The sequence below is a fragment of the Elephantulus edwardii genome, unplaced genomic scaffold, assembly GCF_000299155.1.
Source record: "Elephantulus edwardii isolate Elephantulus edwardi_28Jun2011 unplaced genomic scaffold, EleEdw1.0 scaffold00208, whole genome shotgun sequence".
NCBI lineage: Eukaryota > Metazoa > Chordata > Mammalia > Macroscelidea > Macroscelididae > Elephantulus > Elephantulus edwardii.
This window is the reverse complement of record NW_006399958.1, coordinates 1,879,624-1,896,764: the sequence shown is the minus strand read 5'-3', so window position 1 is coordinate 1,896,764 and position 17,141 is coordinate 1,879,624. Positions and strand designations below refer to the sequence as shown.

At 47.9% G+C, this 17,141-nt stretch overlaps 2 protein-coding genes across 4 annotated transcripts in view; both read left to right on the top strand.

Annotated features, from left to right (window-relative positions):
* The first annotated feature begins 6,977 nt into the window (after window positions 1-6,977).
* KLK12 (kallikrein-related peptidase 12) lies at window positions 6,978-12,255 on the top strand. Its single transcript, XM_006897357.1, has 5 exons — window positions 6,978-7,016; window positions 7,118-7,174; window positions 7,784-7,937; window positions 10,616-10,749; window positions 12,100-12,255. The coding sequence occupies exons 1-5, from the start codon at window positions 6,978-6,980 to the stop codon at window positions 12,253-12,255; spliced, it is 540 nt and encodes a 179-aa protein (XP_006897419.1).
* A 2,349-nt stretch (window positions 12,256-14,604) lies between these two features.
* KLK11 (kallikrein-related peptidase 11) overlaps window positions 14,605-17,141 on the top strand; it is a 4,505-nt gene continuing 1,968 nt past the window's right edge. The window contains exons 1-3 of one of the 3 annotated variants that reach the window (XM_006897287.1): window positions 14,605-14,641; window positions 16,401-16,475; window positions 16,956-17,112. In XM_006897287.1, coding sequence (XP_006897349.1) covers window positions 16,436-16,475; window positions 16,956-17,112 — 197 coding nt within the window. In that variant the 5' untranslated portion in view covers window positions 14,605-14,641; window positions 16,401-16,435. Of the gene's footprint in view, window positions 14,642-15,248; window positions 15,268-16,400; window positions 16,476-16,955; window positions 17,118-17,141 lie in introns of those variants that run through there. The other 2 variants (XM_006897288.1, XM_006897286.1) reach the window with 2 other exon arrangements.

Here is a 17,141-nt window from a genome sequence, read left to right as displayed (position 1 = left end):
AGGCGACTCAATGGAACCAAACAACAATGCTGTGGTTGATAGTGTTGAGAAGTCTCCATTCCTCAGTGTTACGATTCACATTATAGACCTGTCTATTGTTTGGCTGCAAGCTGCTTCCCTGGGGGTGGATTCCATTCCGGCCTTGAAGGGTATCTTAGGGCCACAGCTTGAAGAATTCCTCTAGCCTCAATCAGGCGACTATGTCTGGGTTGTTGGGTTTTTTGGTTTTATTTTTTATTTCAATTTTGTTCTGCAGTTGGCTTTCCCTCTCTATCCAGAACTTTTTATTATGAATGGTGGCCAAGAACCATCTCGTTTTTCTGGTCTGTGGTTCACAAGGTCCATTAGTATTTTGGGCTAATTGCTTCCTTGAATCTCTGATTCCCTTCACTCTTCTTTCCTCTGGACAAGTAGGCATATTCCAAAATATGGAAAGAACAAATAACACCTGTGATAGATTATTGCAACCTTAATTGCCATAGTTCCACCCATTAAGGCAATAATATAAAATATTATGAAAATTAAATCTCTCCCTACAAACAGCAGTTTAGCTCCCACCAGCAGTCACGTCCACCTGCAAATTTTTCAAGATTCTCAGGCCATTAGAGCCAAAAGCTTGATGCTGAACATTTAACTAAAAAGTTGTTTGTTTAAGCCCAGACTTGTAGTAAGGAGTTTCACTGCCAACTCAAAGGCAAGCAGTACAAATCCACAGCTGGTTGGTGTGAGAAAGATGGGCGATCGCCTCCAATGAGACTTCCAACCTCTGAAAACCCACTGGAGGGTTAGCTATGAGTTTGTTTCACATTGATGGCACATAACAACAACAACAATGACAACTTGAAAGAAAAATCTGCCTATCTCTGCTTTAGTAGGTTTATGGTCAAGAAATCCCGAAGAAACACAGTTCTACTTCTCTAACACATGGAGTCACCGTAAGTTGGAATTCCTTGATGGCAGTGAATTTGTCTGGATTTTAGTTTGTTTGGTCCCTGGTCCAACCAAGAGTTACACTAGCAATGTCAATTACTCTCATAAAATGTCTATGAATGATTGTGTGAAAAATCTAGCATAATTTGTAATTCTTCAGTCAAAGGAAATTTTTTTAATATAGAAAAAAAAACCCTTCACCAATTCCACAATTTCTACACGTCCAATTCAGTGGCATTGATCATATTCCATCACCATTAATATAAACTCATCTCTTAAGGGTACAAATTATTAAGTGCCTGACTGCTAGCTGTAAAGTTTGATAGTTCAAACTCTTAGGAGACACCTTGGAAGGTAAACCTGACAAACTGCTTCTGAGATATCTTAAAATGTTATGGAGTACCAGCCCCATCACTCTGAGACCTTTTCTTAACAGAACCCAAATTGTTCCATGACACCATCCTTTAGCTAATAACAGATTGGCTCATAAAATATATATCATCACTCATGAGTACAGTGCTCCTTTTAAAAGCCATATAAATATATGACCAAACAGTCAACATTTACTCTAAGGTAAGATGAGAAGGCATGGAAACAGGGAAACTAGGTTACTAGAAACAGAACAACCAGAATAGAAATAGTGAGAAAGTCTGACACACTATAAAATATAACCAGGATCACTGAACAAATCATGTAGAAACTATTAAATGAGAACTTAATTTATCAAAACCACAGTACTTTTTTAAAAAAAATTAAACCTTATAGAGCAGTCCTACTTCTGCACACATGCAGTCACCATGGGTCAGAATAAACTTCATGACAACACATAACAACATTAATGCAGTGATATCAACAACAAATACTCCTCCCTTTCTCCCTCCCTACCACCTCTGGTAACTACCAATAATCATTGTTCTACCTATTTGCTGAAAGATTCTTGGTGGTACAGTGGTTAAGTGTTTGAATTCTAATAGAAAGGTTGGTAGTTCAATTCTACCAGCCACTCTTTGCGAGAAAGGTGTGGTAGTCTGTTTCTGTTACTATTTACAATCTTGGAAATGCTATAGGCAGTTTTTTGCTATGTCCCACAGGATTGCTATGCGACAGAACTTCATCTAAGTGAGATCATATGGTGTTAGTCCTCTTAGCACTGACTTTTTTAACTCAGCATAGTGTTTTCTAGGTTCATTCAGGGTATGACTAAGTCTGTTCTTTTTTTAATTATTATTATTATTTTAAGTCTGTTCTTGACATTATACTACCGACAGCATTTAAACCTTGCCTCCCCTTCTTATCCATTTCCCTCACATCTGAGCAAACTGAAAAGAAAGTCTGTGATGGCTGAGGATAGGTTTGTGAGGAAAAAGCTAGAGGTCATTTTTTAGTCCTCCAGGAGACTGTTGAATTTACAAGGATAATATTTGAGAGAATGGCTTGGGTTGGAGAGAGTGAGAAATCAAGAGAGAAGAAAGAGAGAGATCAGAGGGGGAAGGAAGGAAGGAGGAGAAAGAGAGAAAGAAGGAGAAAAGAGAGACCAGGAGGAATGAGAAAGAAAACAGAGATGGGAGGAAGAGAGGTGGGGGGAGGACAGAGAGAGAGAGACTTAAAAGCCATCCAGCTCCCTGAGACAAGAGGAACTAGATAGTGCCCAACCAGCATGATAGACAGCTTTGAAAGGAATCACAATTAGATTGTGATTAGAATAGAAGGGAAATATGAAGCAAAGCTAAAAATATTTTTTTAAAGCATAGCTTACTGGAACCTCCAAGACTATGACCATTAGATATCTTTCAAGCCTTGAGCTGAACTCACTCCCATATCTCAGCTTTCTATAGGGTAATCAAAAAAACCAGAGAGTAACGTGCTCCTTACAACAATCAATCATACAAGATCAAACGGGCAGCATTTCCCTCAGAAGCTCAGCAGTCAGGAAAAGTTAGGAAAAGACTGGAAAGGGCACATACAGGGAGCAGCTGGGAAGAGTGTTGTTGCAACGTGAAGATTGCAACCTGTGTCACGAAACCTAGTATGAACTTGTCAACCAAATTGTCTTGTAAACTTTCACCCATATCACAAGTTTAAAAATGCTTTTAAGAGTCATCCTGTCATGAAGGAGAGATGAGACAAGCCAAGGTGCATGAACTCACTCAAGGAGAACTTGTGGAGTGAGGAGAACGAGGAGTGGGGTGAGGCCCGGGGAACACCCATGTTTTTAAGAGGTCAGTGCAGAAAAGAAGCCCTATTCATGAGACGGAGACAGGGAAGTAGGAGGGGAAACCAGAAAAGCATGGTGCCTTGGAAGCAGAAGAGGAGTGTGTTTCCAGAAAGAGGGAGTGACCAGCCGAATGGAGGTGAGAAGTTGAGCAAGGTGAATACAAAGAGGTGACCGTTGTGTTGGGCAATGTGGAACGCAATATCTGGAGACCCAAACAAGACTGTGACCGGGCAGTGTGGGCAACGGAATCTCAAAAGGAATGTTCTGAAGAGATGGAGGAGGGGAAAGAGTGGAGGCAGGAAGGCGATTTCCACCGAGAAGTTATTGCTGAGAAGAATTAGAGGTAAGCAAGCTGGTAACTAGAGGGGAGACTTCGCTGCTTCTGATTAAATTCTGCAGTCCTGACCTAATGGCAAGAAGCTGCACTGCAATCCCGAAGGCATGCAGTTCAAATCCACCAGCTGCTCCATGGGAGAAGTTTGGGCCTCTGAAAACCTGCTGGAGGGTCAGCTATGGGTCAGTTCCAACTCTATGGTACACAACAACAACAATAACAAAAGTATGACTCAGAGGTGCACATTTGGGACATCTCATGAAATGGTTGTTGGGGAATCAAAGAGACATAAACAGAGAATGAGAGAGAGAAAAAGAAATGAAAGAAACAAAAGGTGGCAAAATGTAATGGTAATGAATATTTCTTCATATAAGGAAAAACAGATTCTGTCATTTAAGCTCACCCTAAAAATTCCTTCTTTGAAAAAAGAATAAACTGGTCTGCTCCCCTAAAAATTTACAACCTTGGGGACCGAGCAGTTCTACTCTGTCCTGTGGAGTCATTGTGTGTTGAAATCAACTTGATAACAGTGAAGTTTGGCTTGGGAATGGGTCAAGGAAACAAGCCCTTATAGCAACACAGTGGTTAAAAAAAATCTCCATCGTTAACCAAAGTATCAGTGTTTAGATCCTATGAGTCTTTGCTCAGGGGGGAAACTAATGAAATCATCTGCTTCCATAAAGATTTACACTCTAGACTCTAGGGGAGGAGTTTGACTCTATCCTACAAGGTTGCTATGAGTAGAAGTTGACTTGATAAGTACGTTTGTACACTTCACTCATCTGATGTTTCCCGTCTCCCTTTTGTTGCACTGATTGAGGTTCCAAGAGGAAGCCGTGTGCAAACTTTAGGAAGCCGTGTGCAAACTTTAGGATGCCATGTGTAAACTTTAGGAAGCCGTGTGCAAACGTTAGCCTCTTCCAGCCCCATGATTCACTTGGGCCAATGGAGGTCAAATGAGAGATTTAAGGCCATGGGATTGGATGTAACAGCCCACATCTGTAGAATTCCAAAGTCATTGTCTTCTTTGTCTTTGAATATGTTATTAGGGTTTAGCTAGAAGTTTATATGGCTAATTAGCTTCCCATTTAACAATTTATATATGTAGATGGGGCTGTTTTACACTCTCATTATTTCCATTCTGACTATTCATCTCTTCCTCCACCTTTTCATATTTTTTTTAATAAATATTGACCCTTTGGTCTCATACAATGTTTGTTGGGTTTTTTTTTTGGGGGGGGTTGTTGTGTTGTTTTTTGGCTTTTGCGTGTTGTTGGTTTTTTTTGGTTTGGTTTGGTTTTTTGTTTTTGAGGAGCACTGTACCGCTGGGTGATAATGTTTATTTTATGAATAATCTAGTATTTAGTTGAAAGATGACCTCTGGGAGTCATTTCAGTTTAAAGAACATCCCAGAAGAATAATCTTATTGTTAGTCTTTATTGGTCTGGTAAGGATAGGCTGCCTTTTTTCTTTCCTTCAGAATTTAAGCTTTGGTTTTCAATTTTCTCCCATTCTATCCGGGACTAATTAACGCGTCCTGCATGGGAATAGTCTGTAATGGCGGCCAGACACCTCCTAGTTCTTCTGGTCTCAGGAGAGATGAAACCGTGGCTTGTATAATCCCAGAGTCGTCATCTTTTGTTGTTTTTTTAAAAACCTGTAGGAGGCTTCGTGGCTTCCTCCATTCACGTGTGTACATATGAATTCCTTTAGTCATTTGTGTATTCATGCGTATGTTTGGGTAATGAATTACTAAGGATGGAGGTTTTGGAGCCTGCCTACCTGATTAAGATCCTGGTTCTGCTACTTACCACAAGGATGGCTGCGTCTCAGTTGTCTCCGCTCCACACCCGTGAGGGTCTCTGTGTGCTGTACACATTCACCTCAATCATTGGGGTGGTCGGGTTGTTTCTAGGCAACAGACTTTATAACCGAGCTTATTATGAGTCCCAGCAAGTGAAGACCTGAGGTGTTGAGGCTCATGAATTCTGGGGCAGTCTCTGGGGGAGGCTGCAAGAGGCGTTTTTCTGAAGGCAGAAATGGTATGGCTATCAATCAGTCTTGTCCTTCGCTGAATCTCACTCTAATTGCAAAATGAAGGGGCTGATTTTAACCAGAAACTACAAACTGGCAAACAGCCTGGGGGTCGAAAGAGGAACTCTTAAGCAAGGTCCCTTAAATGGCACACTTGGCCTAAGGTTTGCACTTTGCTGCAAAAGGTTTATGGTTCAAACTCACCCAGTGACATCACAGAAGCAAGACGTGGGTCCATAAATACCACAGCCAAGAAAACCGTTCGGAGCAGTTCTAGTCCACAACATTTGACTTCTGCAGAAATTCCGCAGAGATTTACTTCTGCAACAGTTTCGGCTTGGCTCTTGGCATTTCCTGCAATCAGGGAAGCCAAGGGCTCTCCAAGATTATCAAGGGTTGAGTTTTGTTCCCTACCTCTCTCATTCAACTTAAGTTATTGTAGTAAACTTCATAAGCAAAATGTGTATGAATGGTTGAATGGGAAACCAATTTGCTCTGTAATTATTCACTCAAATTAACAATTTTTTTTTCATAAAAGGATAATCAGGCCATGCTATGCATTTCATCTCTATTGTTTAATTAATTATCAATTGAGAGGATGTTGGGAAAACCAGAAAGAGTTGAGTGCACATTTCAAAAATTCATTTAGAATAACGCTTCCACAGAACCCCGTCTGGAAATCTGTGGTCGCTCAATGAGCTCTGTCTCTGTTTCTCTCTTTCTCGCTGCCTGCCCCGCCCCCCCCAAGATTTTTCAATTTCCAGCCTCCAGCCCTTTCCTGCTTTCTCAACCTCTGTGTCCCTCCAGCGACCTCCGTGGGATCAGGCCCCAGCTGTCCCTGCTCCCCACCCTTCCTGAGCCTACCTCACTGAAACCAGGATTAGAACTCACTTCCTCTGTCATCTTGAATCATCATCGTCCAGAAGGGCTGGCTGGTTTGGAGAGGAAGGGAAAGAAAAGGAGGCTGCGTCTTCCCTCCCGAGTTAACCTGGGCCCCCTTCCGTGCCTCCCTCCCCACTCCACTGAGCCCTGAAACTCAATTAAGTGTCATTAGGTTGACAAGAGCCTCTGGAGGATTAGAGGAGACCCACCCCACCCTCCCCTTCCTTGTCCCCTTCCCTCAACCAGGAAATTGGACGGGGCTGGAACAAAAGAGAGCTAGAGGCTTGGATGGTGTCCAGTGTGGGGCAGACAGAAGGAAGAGGACAGGTGGGGCAGCATAAGCCAAGGAGCCAGGTGGACAGTGGGGGAGTTGACGGACCAGGTGGCCAGCAGACACAAGGACAAGCAAGTAGCAAGTAGGTGTCCTCAGAGATAGCAAACGGCTGACCTTCAGGTGGACAGGCAGATAGCAGCAGAGACAGGCAGAACTTTGACACCCACCTCGGAGATCCAGCAGACAAAGGGACAAGGTGAGGAGGGGACATCAAGTCCCCCAGGGGAGGGGGACAGTAATGCATGGGAATGGAGGAGGAGGAGGAGGAGGAGGGGATGGACTCCCCTGCAAGTGAAGAGTGCAGGACAGAAGGGGGAGGGATGGGGGAAAAGGGGAGGTGGGCTGACAGGGAAAGGTCATCTTCTGAGAACTCCCACCTTTTCTGCAGAACGTGGTGGTGGCCCCACCATGGGGCACAGCATCTTTTTGCTTCTGTGTCTTATGGGTGAGTTCCTCCAGGGAACTGGGGCTTTGTCCTGCAAGAAGATCCCATCTCCCCATCTCAGCTCTGGATTCCAGCCTGGTATTGAGGAAGAGAGGAGGTGTGGGGGGGGGTCACTCTGCCTCTAACCCTTGGGGTCATGCTTATCTCTGTCTCTTTATTATCTCTGTCTCTTTATATCTCTTTCTCCTTCTCTCTCTTCTCTCTCCTCTCCTCTCCTCTCCTCTCCTCTCCTTCTCTCTCTCTCTCCTCCATGCCTTTGATCTATTTCCTACCTATGGTCAAGCATCTGTATCTCTGATTCTTTTTCTCTGTCTTCCTTGCTGTTTTGCTGTGTAAAGACATCACTGGATCTCTCTATGCGTCCTTCTCTTGTCTATTCTCTCTCTCTCCATCTTTGCTGCTGTCTTTTTCTCTTTCTGTTGCCTATTTCCGTCTCTGTATTTCCACTGTTCCTTGGTTCTCGCTTTCTCCTCTCTTTTTCTGTCTGAATGTTGCCTGATCTTCTCCATCTGTTCTCTCTCTCTCTCTCTCTCTCTCTCTCTCTCTCTCTTTCTATCTCAGATCCACACCCTCTCTCTCTGACTCCCATCTTTCTGGCTTGTCCCCCAGGACTTGGCGAAGCGTCAAAGATTTACAACGGGACAGAATGTATCCCTAACTCACAGCCTTGGCAGGTGGGGTTGTTTGAAGGCACCAAACTGCGTTGCGGGGGTGTCCTCATTGACCCCAGGTGGGTCATCACAGCAGCTCACTGCAGTGGCAGGTAAGTCCACCCTGAGTCTCTTCCTGGGGGGGTGGGGGGGTCAGAGAAGGGAGGATCTTTGGAGAGAATTGCTGGGATTAAAGTCTCAAGGAAGCCAAATACCAGAGCATAAGAGGCTGACAAGAGAGCGTGAGGTTGAACAGGAAATACAATCTTCTCAAGAGCGGCCGTGGGTGGGGCAGGATGAAATGGGGGGGGGGGCAGGGGAAGAAGAGAGGAAGATTTTGAGACCTCCACTATCCTCTCCCATCTCGTTTATTTCCTGAATGGTCTCACTCACCATCTCAGCCATCCCTGGGCCCAGTGTAGATCCTGAACCCACACGGACCCATCTGACTGAAACTGTACAACCTTAAAGGCTAAATCCGGCGCCATTCTGGGGCTCAGTGGCCCCGTCTGTATAATGCAGAGCGTGGCTCTTCCTTATTTTCTCAGGCCTGTGATCTCGATTTTTCTGGCGTGTCTGAGAAAGAGGAGCTCAGGTACAAGGAACAGAGAGATACAAGGACGCGACAAAGAAAGTCCTTTCATTATTCACCTGTTTTATTAAGTCAACAGTGTTGGTTGACAACATTTTCTCTGTGCCAGGAGGTCTAGGTTCTGGGAATCCAGTGAGGAACAAAGCACGTAGATGTCCCTTCCCTCGTGGACTCACAGTTAATAGAAAAAGAAGAGGCTTGGGTATGCTGCGTGAGGGTCAGGTTGCAGAAGGAGAGGTGGGTGGACACCTAGAGGGGGAAGATAGAGACTGAGAGATTGCAAGAGACACTCAGAGACAGAAAAAATGAGGGAGGGGATAGTGATTGAGACACAGGAAGCAGAGGGGGCCAGTGGGGGTCTGAGGGTACAGCCAGCTGGGTGAAAACCTGGGTGGCTGCCCCCCACCATCTGATGAGTCACTGTGACCCCCTCAGAAGGTACTGGGTACGCTTGGGAGAGCACAGCCTCAGCCGGCTGGATTACACAGAGCAGATCCGGCGCAGTGGCTTCTCCGTGACCCATCCCAGCTACCAGGGAGCCCTGCAGAACCATGACCATGACCTCCGGCTTCTGCGGCTGGGCCTGCCCGTCCGCCTGACCAACAGCGTCCACACCCTGCCTCTGCCCAGCACCTGTGCAGCTGCCGGTACCGAGTGCCACATCTCAGGCTGGGGCACCACCAATCACCCATGGAGTAAGGAATGCCTGGGCTGAGGCGTCAGTAAACACATTTAGGGTGTGATATGAAAGAGGTTCAAAGAAGGGTAGGTAAAGGGCCAAGGTGTTGAACAAGCATGAGGGTTGGTTCAGACTGGAGTGAGAGATCATGGTGGTCCAGGGGTCTGGGAGTTAAAGGGGTCAAGGGATTGGATCAGAAGTCAGGGGTCATGAATGTGGTGAGGCCAGAGTGATATTACGGGTTGCCTGATCAGAAACAAGGGATAGATACAATCTAGGGAAGTTGAGAAGGGGCCTTGAGTCATGAGTTCTGATAGTAGAAGTCCTTCTAAGGTTGAGCTCATGGAATCCAGATGAACTGAGCAGGTTATTTGAAATTCAGTCAAGGATCACATATCTGGGGTCAGAAGTCGTGGACTTTGGGGGATCTAGAATAAAAGCGTAAGGGTTGTGGTGTTGTTGTTGTTGTTGTTGATTGCCTTTGAGTTGAGCATGACTCATAGCGACCCTATAAGCAAAAGGCTTGATGCCCCTCTACAGCTATTGACACTTATCAAACTTCATAGTTTCCGGAGGCATGTTATTTAGGAAGTGGATTCCACTCCTGCTTCCCGTATGGGGTATGTTGTTGTTGTTGTTATGTGCCATCGAGTCGCTTGCGACTCATAGCGACCCTATGTACAACAGCCCTGAACTCTGCTCTGTCCTGTGCCAATCGCACTGTCTCTGACACACCCATCCCGATTACCCCAATCACTGAATCAATGCACCTCATAGAGGGCCTTCCTCTCCTGCGCTGTCCCTCCACCCTCCCAAGCATAATGTCCTTCTCCAAGGACTGGTCCCTCCTCACAACATGTCCAAAGTATGTTAGACGGAGCCTCAGAATCCTTGCCTCCAAGGAGCTACCCAGTTTAACCCTTTCCAGGATGAATCTGTGTGTTTTCCTAGCAGTCCATGGTATTCTCAATACTCTTCTCCAGCACCACAGCTCAAAGGCATCAATTCTCTTTCTATCCTCCTTGGTCATTGTCCAACTCTCTGATGCATAACAAGTGATTGCGAAGACCATGGCCTGTATTAGACGAGGTCACTGTGGAGTTGGGAGGCAAGGAATTAAAGGTTTAGAGGATACAGAGCTGAGCTGGGAGGTCAAGGTTAAGTCAAGGAACTTGGGGTCAGGAGACAGTGAAGACAGGCGGTCAAGTTAGGATGGAAGGAGAATGAGGTGGGAGGTCAAAGGTCATGGTGTCTGGGATGGCGTGAGAAAGTCGGTCTGGATTCATAGCATCAGAAGTTGGAAGATAGAAGAGCTGTGAGATATAAAGTCAGGGAGACCATGATATCAAGTCATAAAAATGTAAAGGTTTTATTTAAATGTTTGGGTTGGAGGTCACTAAGGGGCTGGTGGTATTGGCTTGGAGCTGTGGGTCAGGAGCTTGGCTTCCTGTGAGCAGGCACGTGGCCCCCAAAGTGGAGAGCTCTGTAACTCTTTGCAAAACTGACTTTCCACCTCCTAGACCCATTTCCAGACCGGCTCCAGTGCCTCAACCTCTCCATTGTCTCTGATACTTCCTGCCAGAAAGTATTCCATGGAAGGATCACAAGCAACATGGTGTGTGCCGGTGGCATCGAAGGGGAAGATGCCTGCCAGGTGTGTGTATACAAGGTCACTGCAGAGGACAGAGAAGAGAGGGCGAAGAGATTAAAGGAGGAGGGGAAGAGAAGAACAGGATGGGGAGGACAGAGGAGCCAGAGATGGAGAGTGAGGGAGGGATGAGGCCAGATTCAGAGAGAGAGAGAGAGGAGATGAGAAGAAGAAGAAGGAAGAGGAGGAGGAGGAGAGGAGATGGAGGTAGAGAAAGAGGAGAGAAAAGAAAGATTGGGGGGAGAGAGAGAGGGAAAGACAGGAGGAGAGGGGAGAGAAGAGAAAGAGGAAGAAGAGAGGAGAGAGAGAATGGAGAGAGACAACAAGAAGGAAATCAGTAAATAGAAAAGGTGAAGGGATTAAGGAAGGAGGGGGGAAGAAAGAAGAGCAGAATTGGGAAGACAGAGGAGTCAGAAACAGAAAGGGAGGGATGAGGCCAGAAAGATACAGAGAGAGAGAGAGAGAGAGAAACAAGTGGGAACAGGCACAAAGAGAGGACTGGGAAAGGCTAAGGAGGGAGAAAGGGAAGGCAAAGAATTAACCAGGACTTGGAACTCAGGTTGGAAATCCTTGATCTTGGACTCCGAGTCTTCTCTAGACCAGCCTCCACTTTGTGCTAGTCTAAGTGAGGGATGATGGTGGTAAAGAGAATCAGTGAACCGTCTCAGCCCCTAATTCCAAATCTTCGCCCTTTTTAAGTTGAGTTGACCCATCTCACTAGTCAGAAGCCTGGCTATTGCGAGAGATCCCGACCCTTGAAGGTGGCCCATTCGTGCTTCCTCCCCGGGACTGGTCATTGAATAATATTTTCTCCATTCATTAGCTAGGTCCTTTAGGAACTCTCTGCTCTTCCCTGGGATTGGTCGTTGGTGATAGTGTTCTCTTCTCTCATTGGCCAGTGCTCCAGTTACTGTCCTTAAACAATCCTTTGCCTTTTATAGAGTCACACCCTTCCTCCCTGGGATTCTTATTAGGCAAGGTGCCAGTCATTGTCCTTAAGAGACTCCTCGACTTAATGGACTGCCACCTTCCTTCCCTCGGATTGGTCATTAGAGATAGTGTTCTCCTCTCTCATTGGCCACCCGTCCAGCCACTGTCTTGAAGGCAACCCTCTTCATGAAGTATCTGCTCTCTTTCCCAGGCCCCTAGATATGCTGCTTTCTTCTCAATCGATCAGCATTCCTGCCATTCGCCCCAGAATCCTGCTGTGTCTTTCACTCCAGATAACCTCCAGGTTATCCAGGCTTCAGCCTCTGTTTTCAAGGCCCAGAATGGGTTGGTGGACTAGGGGAGAGGAAAGTAGGAATAAGACATTTCCTAGATTCACAAAATGCTTCTTCTCCTTCTTCTCTCCAGGGTGACTCTGGGGGCCCCCTGGTTTGTGGGGGAGTCCTTCAGGGTCTAGTGTCTTGGGGGTCTGTAGGACCTTGTGGGCAAAAAGGCATCCCAGGAGTCTACACCAAGATTTGCAAATATACTGACTGGATTCAGAAGATCATCAGGAGAAACTGATATGTTCCTTCTGCTTCCACTGTCACCTTGTGGGGCCACTCCGACCCTCAAACCACCTCAATCATTATCCACAACAGACACTGTTCTCAATGTGGGAGCCTTCTTCCTGGAACTCCAACTTCAGTTGGCCCTTCTGAGACCCAGGGTTGGGAGGAGGGTGACTATCTGGAATAAATCTAACTGGAAGAGGGGGTATGCCTGTTTATTTGATGTTCTTATAGTGGGTGATTTTAGTCTGCGTCCCTCAGGCCTATTTTAATTGTTTTGGTCAAACATTCTTCTAGGTGGTATAGCACTGGTCTGTCCATTTGCTGTACAGAGGTAACTCATGGTTGCTGTGTTGCTGAACACTGTGACACTGATGTGTCAAATGCAGTAATGGTTATCCATGGGGGGCAGTGTTTGGTGGAGATTCCCAATTAAAACAAGCTTGGAGTGGCATCCACTTCTGAAATAGCTTGCCTCGGGAAACCCTATGGACTTCGAGAAACAATGAAATTTATACAAGTGTTCAGGTCTTTCGTTCATAGGGTTGCTGTGAGTCATCAAGACTTGATGGTACTTAACAACAACAACGATGGTTGAAAATGGATGGAGGGCTTACGAGTTCCAGTACCTACATGTTATAAGATTGGAGATCAAAGAGGGTGAGAGGGTCTCACAGGGTCACATAAAAGTGGAATAGAAAAAGCCTATGATAAAATTATGAGTCATTTTTCCTCCAAAATTTCTAATCAATTTTACAAAAACAGGCCCTCAAGTTGATTAGCCTTTTAAGGACCAATGGAAGGTCTAAAAGAGGGAGAAGGGGGGGGGGAAGTATTAGCTTCTAAACAACAATAATTCATGACCATTTAATTAAATGTCTATAAAACATACCATTCTTTCAAACGTCGTTGTGGTGGTGGACCTTAGACTAGGAGCCGACCCATACGTGACCCTCTGGGGGGTTTTCAGAGACAGTTAATCACATGGGAAGAGTGTGTCCGTCTTTCTCCCAGGGAGCAGCTGATGGCCTCAAACTTTGTGTCTTTGGGATTGCAGCGCAGTGTCTTGCCACTGGGCCACCAGAACGGCAATTGGACTTGAGTAGTCAAAGAAAGGCAGCCTAAGGGGTGCGATGTGTGACTAAGATGCTCAGAGTCTACCTGAAAGGTCAGAGGTTCGAACCCACCAGCTGCCTCTCGGGAAAAGGATGTAGAAATCTGCTTCCATAAAGTTCCACAGCCTCTGAACCTATGAAAGAATTCTCCTTGGTCTTACATGGCCATGGTGAGGCAGAGCTCTGGTGGCAAAGCCTGTAGGGAGCTACCCTGCTAACCCAGGAACAGTGCCTTCCCCAGTTCAAATCCACCACCAGCTCCTCAGGAGAAAGGTGGGCCATCTCTATGCAATTTACAGCCTCTCAAACACCTGCTGGAGGGTCGGCTGTGAGCTGGGTCTGACTCCATGGCAACGAGTTGAGTTGAACGTGACTTGGCATCAACTCGCTTGGCAGTACGTTTGGTAGTTGGACATGCATTCTATTTCATGCAGTATGTAGACTTGTTCTCACAGATCTTCGAGGATGAAGGTTTGCAGGGTAGCCTTTGGAAGCAAGAGAGATTTTGCTACTCTTCTCACCCCTCTCCCAGAATGGGACATGGGGATGGGCAAATGGCAGCAGAAGTGAAATCAGTGGAATTCGAGCTAGGATCCTAATAGGAACATCTCCTTGATTCTTCGCTTTGAGCATCTTCTGGGATCCTCACCCCAATCCCACCAGGCAGGCTTGCCACCCCCATTTCGCTCCATTTCAGGTGGAGTAACTGAGTACTGAATGTACCATGGACTGCCAGGAAAACAAACAGATTCATCTTGGAGAGGATTAAACCAAGCAACTCCTTGGAGGCAAGGATTCTGGGGCTTCATCTGACATACTTTGGACATGTTGCCAGGAGGGACGGGTCCTTGGAGAGGGACGTCATGCTTGGGAGGGGGGAGGGACGGTGCAGGAGGGGAAGACCCTCTATGAGATGGATTGATTCTGTGACTGGGGTAATCGGGATGGGTGTGTCGGAGGCAGTGTGGTTGGCGCAGGATAGAGCAGGGTTTAGGGCTGTTGTGCATAGGGGTCGCTATGAGTCGCAAACAACTCAATGGCACATAACAACAACTGAGCCTCACAAGGGTGGAGTCCCTCGTCCCTGTCCCCAAGTCACATCCTGATAGGGAGAGGAAGAGCCGGGCCTGGCTGCCATCAGCACCTGGGCCTTCCCCACCTGCTTCTACGTCTCTGGTAGGGGCCAGAGGAGAGCGACTAAGAGAGATCTCATTGATAACAGATGATGAAATCAGCCCACGTGGCTCAGAGAGGGGAAGTCATTGGGTCGAGGACACACAGCCAGTAAGTGCTTATGCACCAGCTGGATTCCCACCCTGGGGGACCAGGAGGTCTGGGAGGCTTGAGAGAGCCCAAGTCTCAAAGGCCAAGTAGAGAAGCACCTTTGCACTTGGTTAAATGACTTTTTCTGGGCCCCAGCTCCCACAGGCCCTGACCTGTTTCCCCCACCCTCCTGTCCTGCCCCTTCTCCTGGGGGTAGCCCCACCTCTGTGATGCCCCAGTCCCCCCCCGCTCCTTATAATGGAAAAGAGGAGAAGCCCAGAGGTAGGCCTGAGAGCCCCCTGGGCTGGGAGAGTTGGGGAAGAAGGGGCCAAAAGAGAGGAGCAGAGACAGAGGAAATGAGTAGAAAGAGAGACAAGAGTTGAGAGACATGAGGTAAAACAAAACAAAACAGGACAAGAAAAGTAGAAAAAAATCAGAGTAAGAGATGCACAAAATGAAAATGAGAGCTAGAGAAAGAGACAAAGGTACAAGGAAGAGTGAGGAGACATGAATGAGAAAATTCCAAGCACGAAGAGGAAAAAGACAGACGTGCTTAGACAGAGAGAATGGCAGAGAAAGAAGAAAAAAGACACGTTTAGGAGAGATGGAGGAAGGTCCAAAGGAGTGGATGGACACAGAGACACGAAGCAGCCGGCGAAGGGCAGAGATGAGGGGCTCCGGAGGTGACAGTGACAGCTGCGGGTAGTCGGCCTGGGGAGGGCCCACACGCGCGCACACACACCCCGCCTCCGGGGCGACAAGGCAGGGCCAGGAGGCCCCGTCATCCTGGGCCCGCCCGGGGCCGCCCCCCGCCTGCCTGCCCGCCTGTGCCTGGCGCTCCGACCCAGCCTGCTGCCGCTGCCACCGCCGCCGGGGCCCCCCCAGAGCCTCAGCCCCAGAGCCCGTGAGTCCCCGAGGGATGGGAAAGGAAGCCCTCCCCCTCATCCCTTCCAGGCGCCTGCTGGCCCCAAGCGCGCCTTTACCTCTGCCTCCACACCCCTTTCCTTCCTCGCTCCCTCCCCTTGGGACCTGCTAGCTCAGCTTAGGTGGGAGATGGTTGCCTCTCTCTGCGTCCCTCACCCCCGACCAGCTGCCCCAACCTCGGTGACCCCTGCTGGACCCAACCCTCCACCCCCCACCCCCGCTGGCTAGGGCAGCTGAGGGCACTGGCCCTCCCCTTGACCAGCTCCGCCCAGCTCTGTCCAGCCTTCCTTCAAAGGAAAAGGGTTGTTAAGCAAAGAAAAGGGGGGTGGTAGTGAAGATGTGCTTGGAGGGCGAGTCCCTACTCCCTCCACCCTGGGCAGGCTTTAAATTATCTTATCACCCTGTGATTGGCACAAGGAAAATTGGATGGGTACCCACAGGGAGCCTGGTCCACTTCAGTCCTCCAACTTCAACCCCTGGGTCATGTCTCAGGTGGGCAACCTGAAAGTCATTCTCTAACCTGTGTTGTGTCTGGACAGACATCCCGTGACTGACTTACAATAGGGCCAGCCCACTGCTTACCCCAAACAGAGCCTCTCCCAACAGCTTCCACATCCTCCTTGGCATACCGGAAGCTTCTAATTGAGTTCAGGCCCCTTCCAAGGCCTCTCTCTCCATATCCGACTGGAAGGCTTTCAGAGGCTGAGGTGCTGGGAAAACCTCAGGGCTTGTTAAGTCCTCTTGCTCCGAGGAGGACAAAGAGCTCCAGGAAGTGAGGGAGAAAGAAGAGGCCATGAACCAGTCCCCCAATCTCCTAGGAAAATGATTTTGTACCTGTGTCCCTCCTCGTTCCCAGAAGAACCTGGGGCCGGTCCTTCCTCACTCCAGGCCATGACGATTCTGCGATTAATCATACTTGCTCTGGCGACAGGTATGTTGAGAGATGGGGAAGGGCAGGGACTTCTCTCTGGGCTCTCTGGGATCCCCCCCCCCCGAATCCTCTATTCTTGGCCAATAGACAGGGCTGGTGCTTAAGATACAGAACGTAGTGCATCCGAGCAGAAACAGGCGTAATGAGGTTCTAGATCCATCCCATGCTGGCTGCTTCTGGCGTAATCCTTTTAGATGCCAGAATGAGCAGAAGGCTAGGAAGATCCTAGGGAAGGGGTCCAGGAAAGTGGGAGTAGAGTGGGGGACACTTAGAAAGAGCTCAAGCTGGTGAGTGCTGGTCAACCCGTTTGGAACTGTTTCAACCACGTAATGAGCTCCTTGTATGAGAAGGCTTCATAGTGGGTCTGAGGGTCAGACCACCGGACTCTCTCTCTCTCCTCGCCATTGTCCTTTCTTAGAGAGCTCCTGTGCTATCTCCTCTCATGCCTGAGCCCCTCTTTTACCCCCCTACCCACTCCAGGGCATGTAGGGGGAGAGACCAGGATCATCAAGGGGTATGAATGCCCTCCTCATTCCCAGCCCTGGCAGGTGGCCCTGTTCCAGAAGACCAGATTACTCTGCGGGGCAACCCTCATCGCCCCCAAGTGGCTCCTGACAGCAGCGCACTGCCGCAAGCCGTGGGTGCGGGGGCTGGGGCGGGGCCGGG

Bases quoted from the DNA above. Each gene is read 5' to 3' on its own strand.
- KLK12 (XM_006897357.1), top strand. From the start codon at position 6,978: ATGGAGGAGGAGGAGGAGGAGGAGGGGATGGACTCCCCT. The intron at 7,017-7,117 runs GCAAGTGAAGAG...CCTTTTCTGCAG, and splicing joins AGGAGGGGATGGACTCCCCT to AACGTGGTGGTGGCCCCACC. The intron at 10,750-12,099 runs GTGTGTGTATAC...TCTTCTCTCCAG, and splicing joins AAGGGGAAGATGCCTGCCAG to GGTGACTCTGGGGGCCCCCT.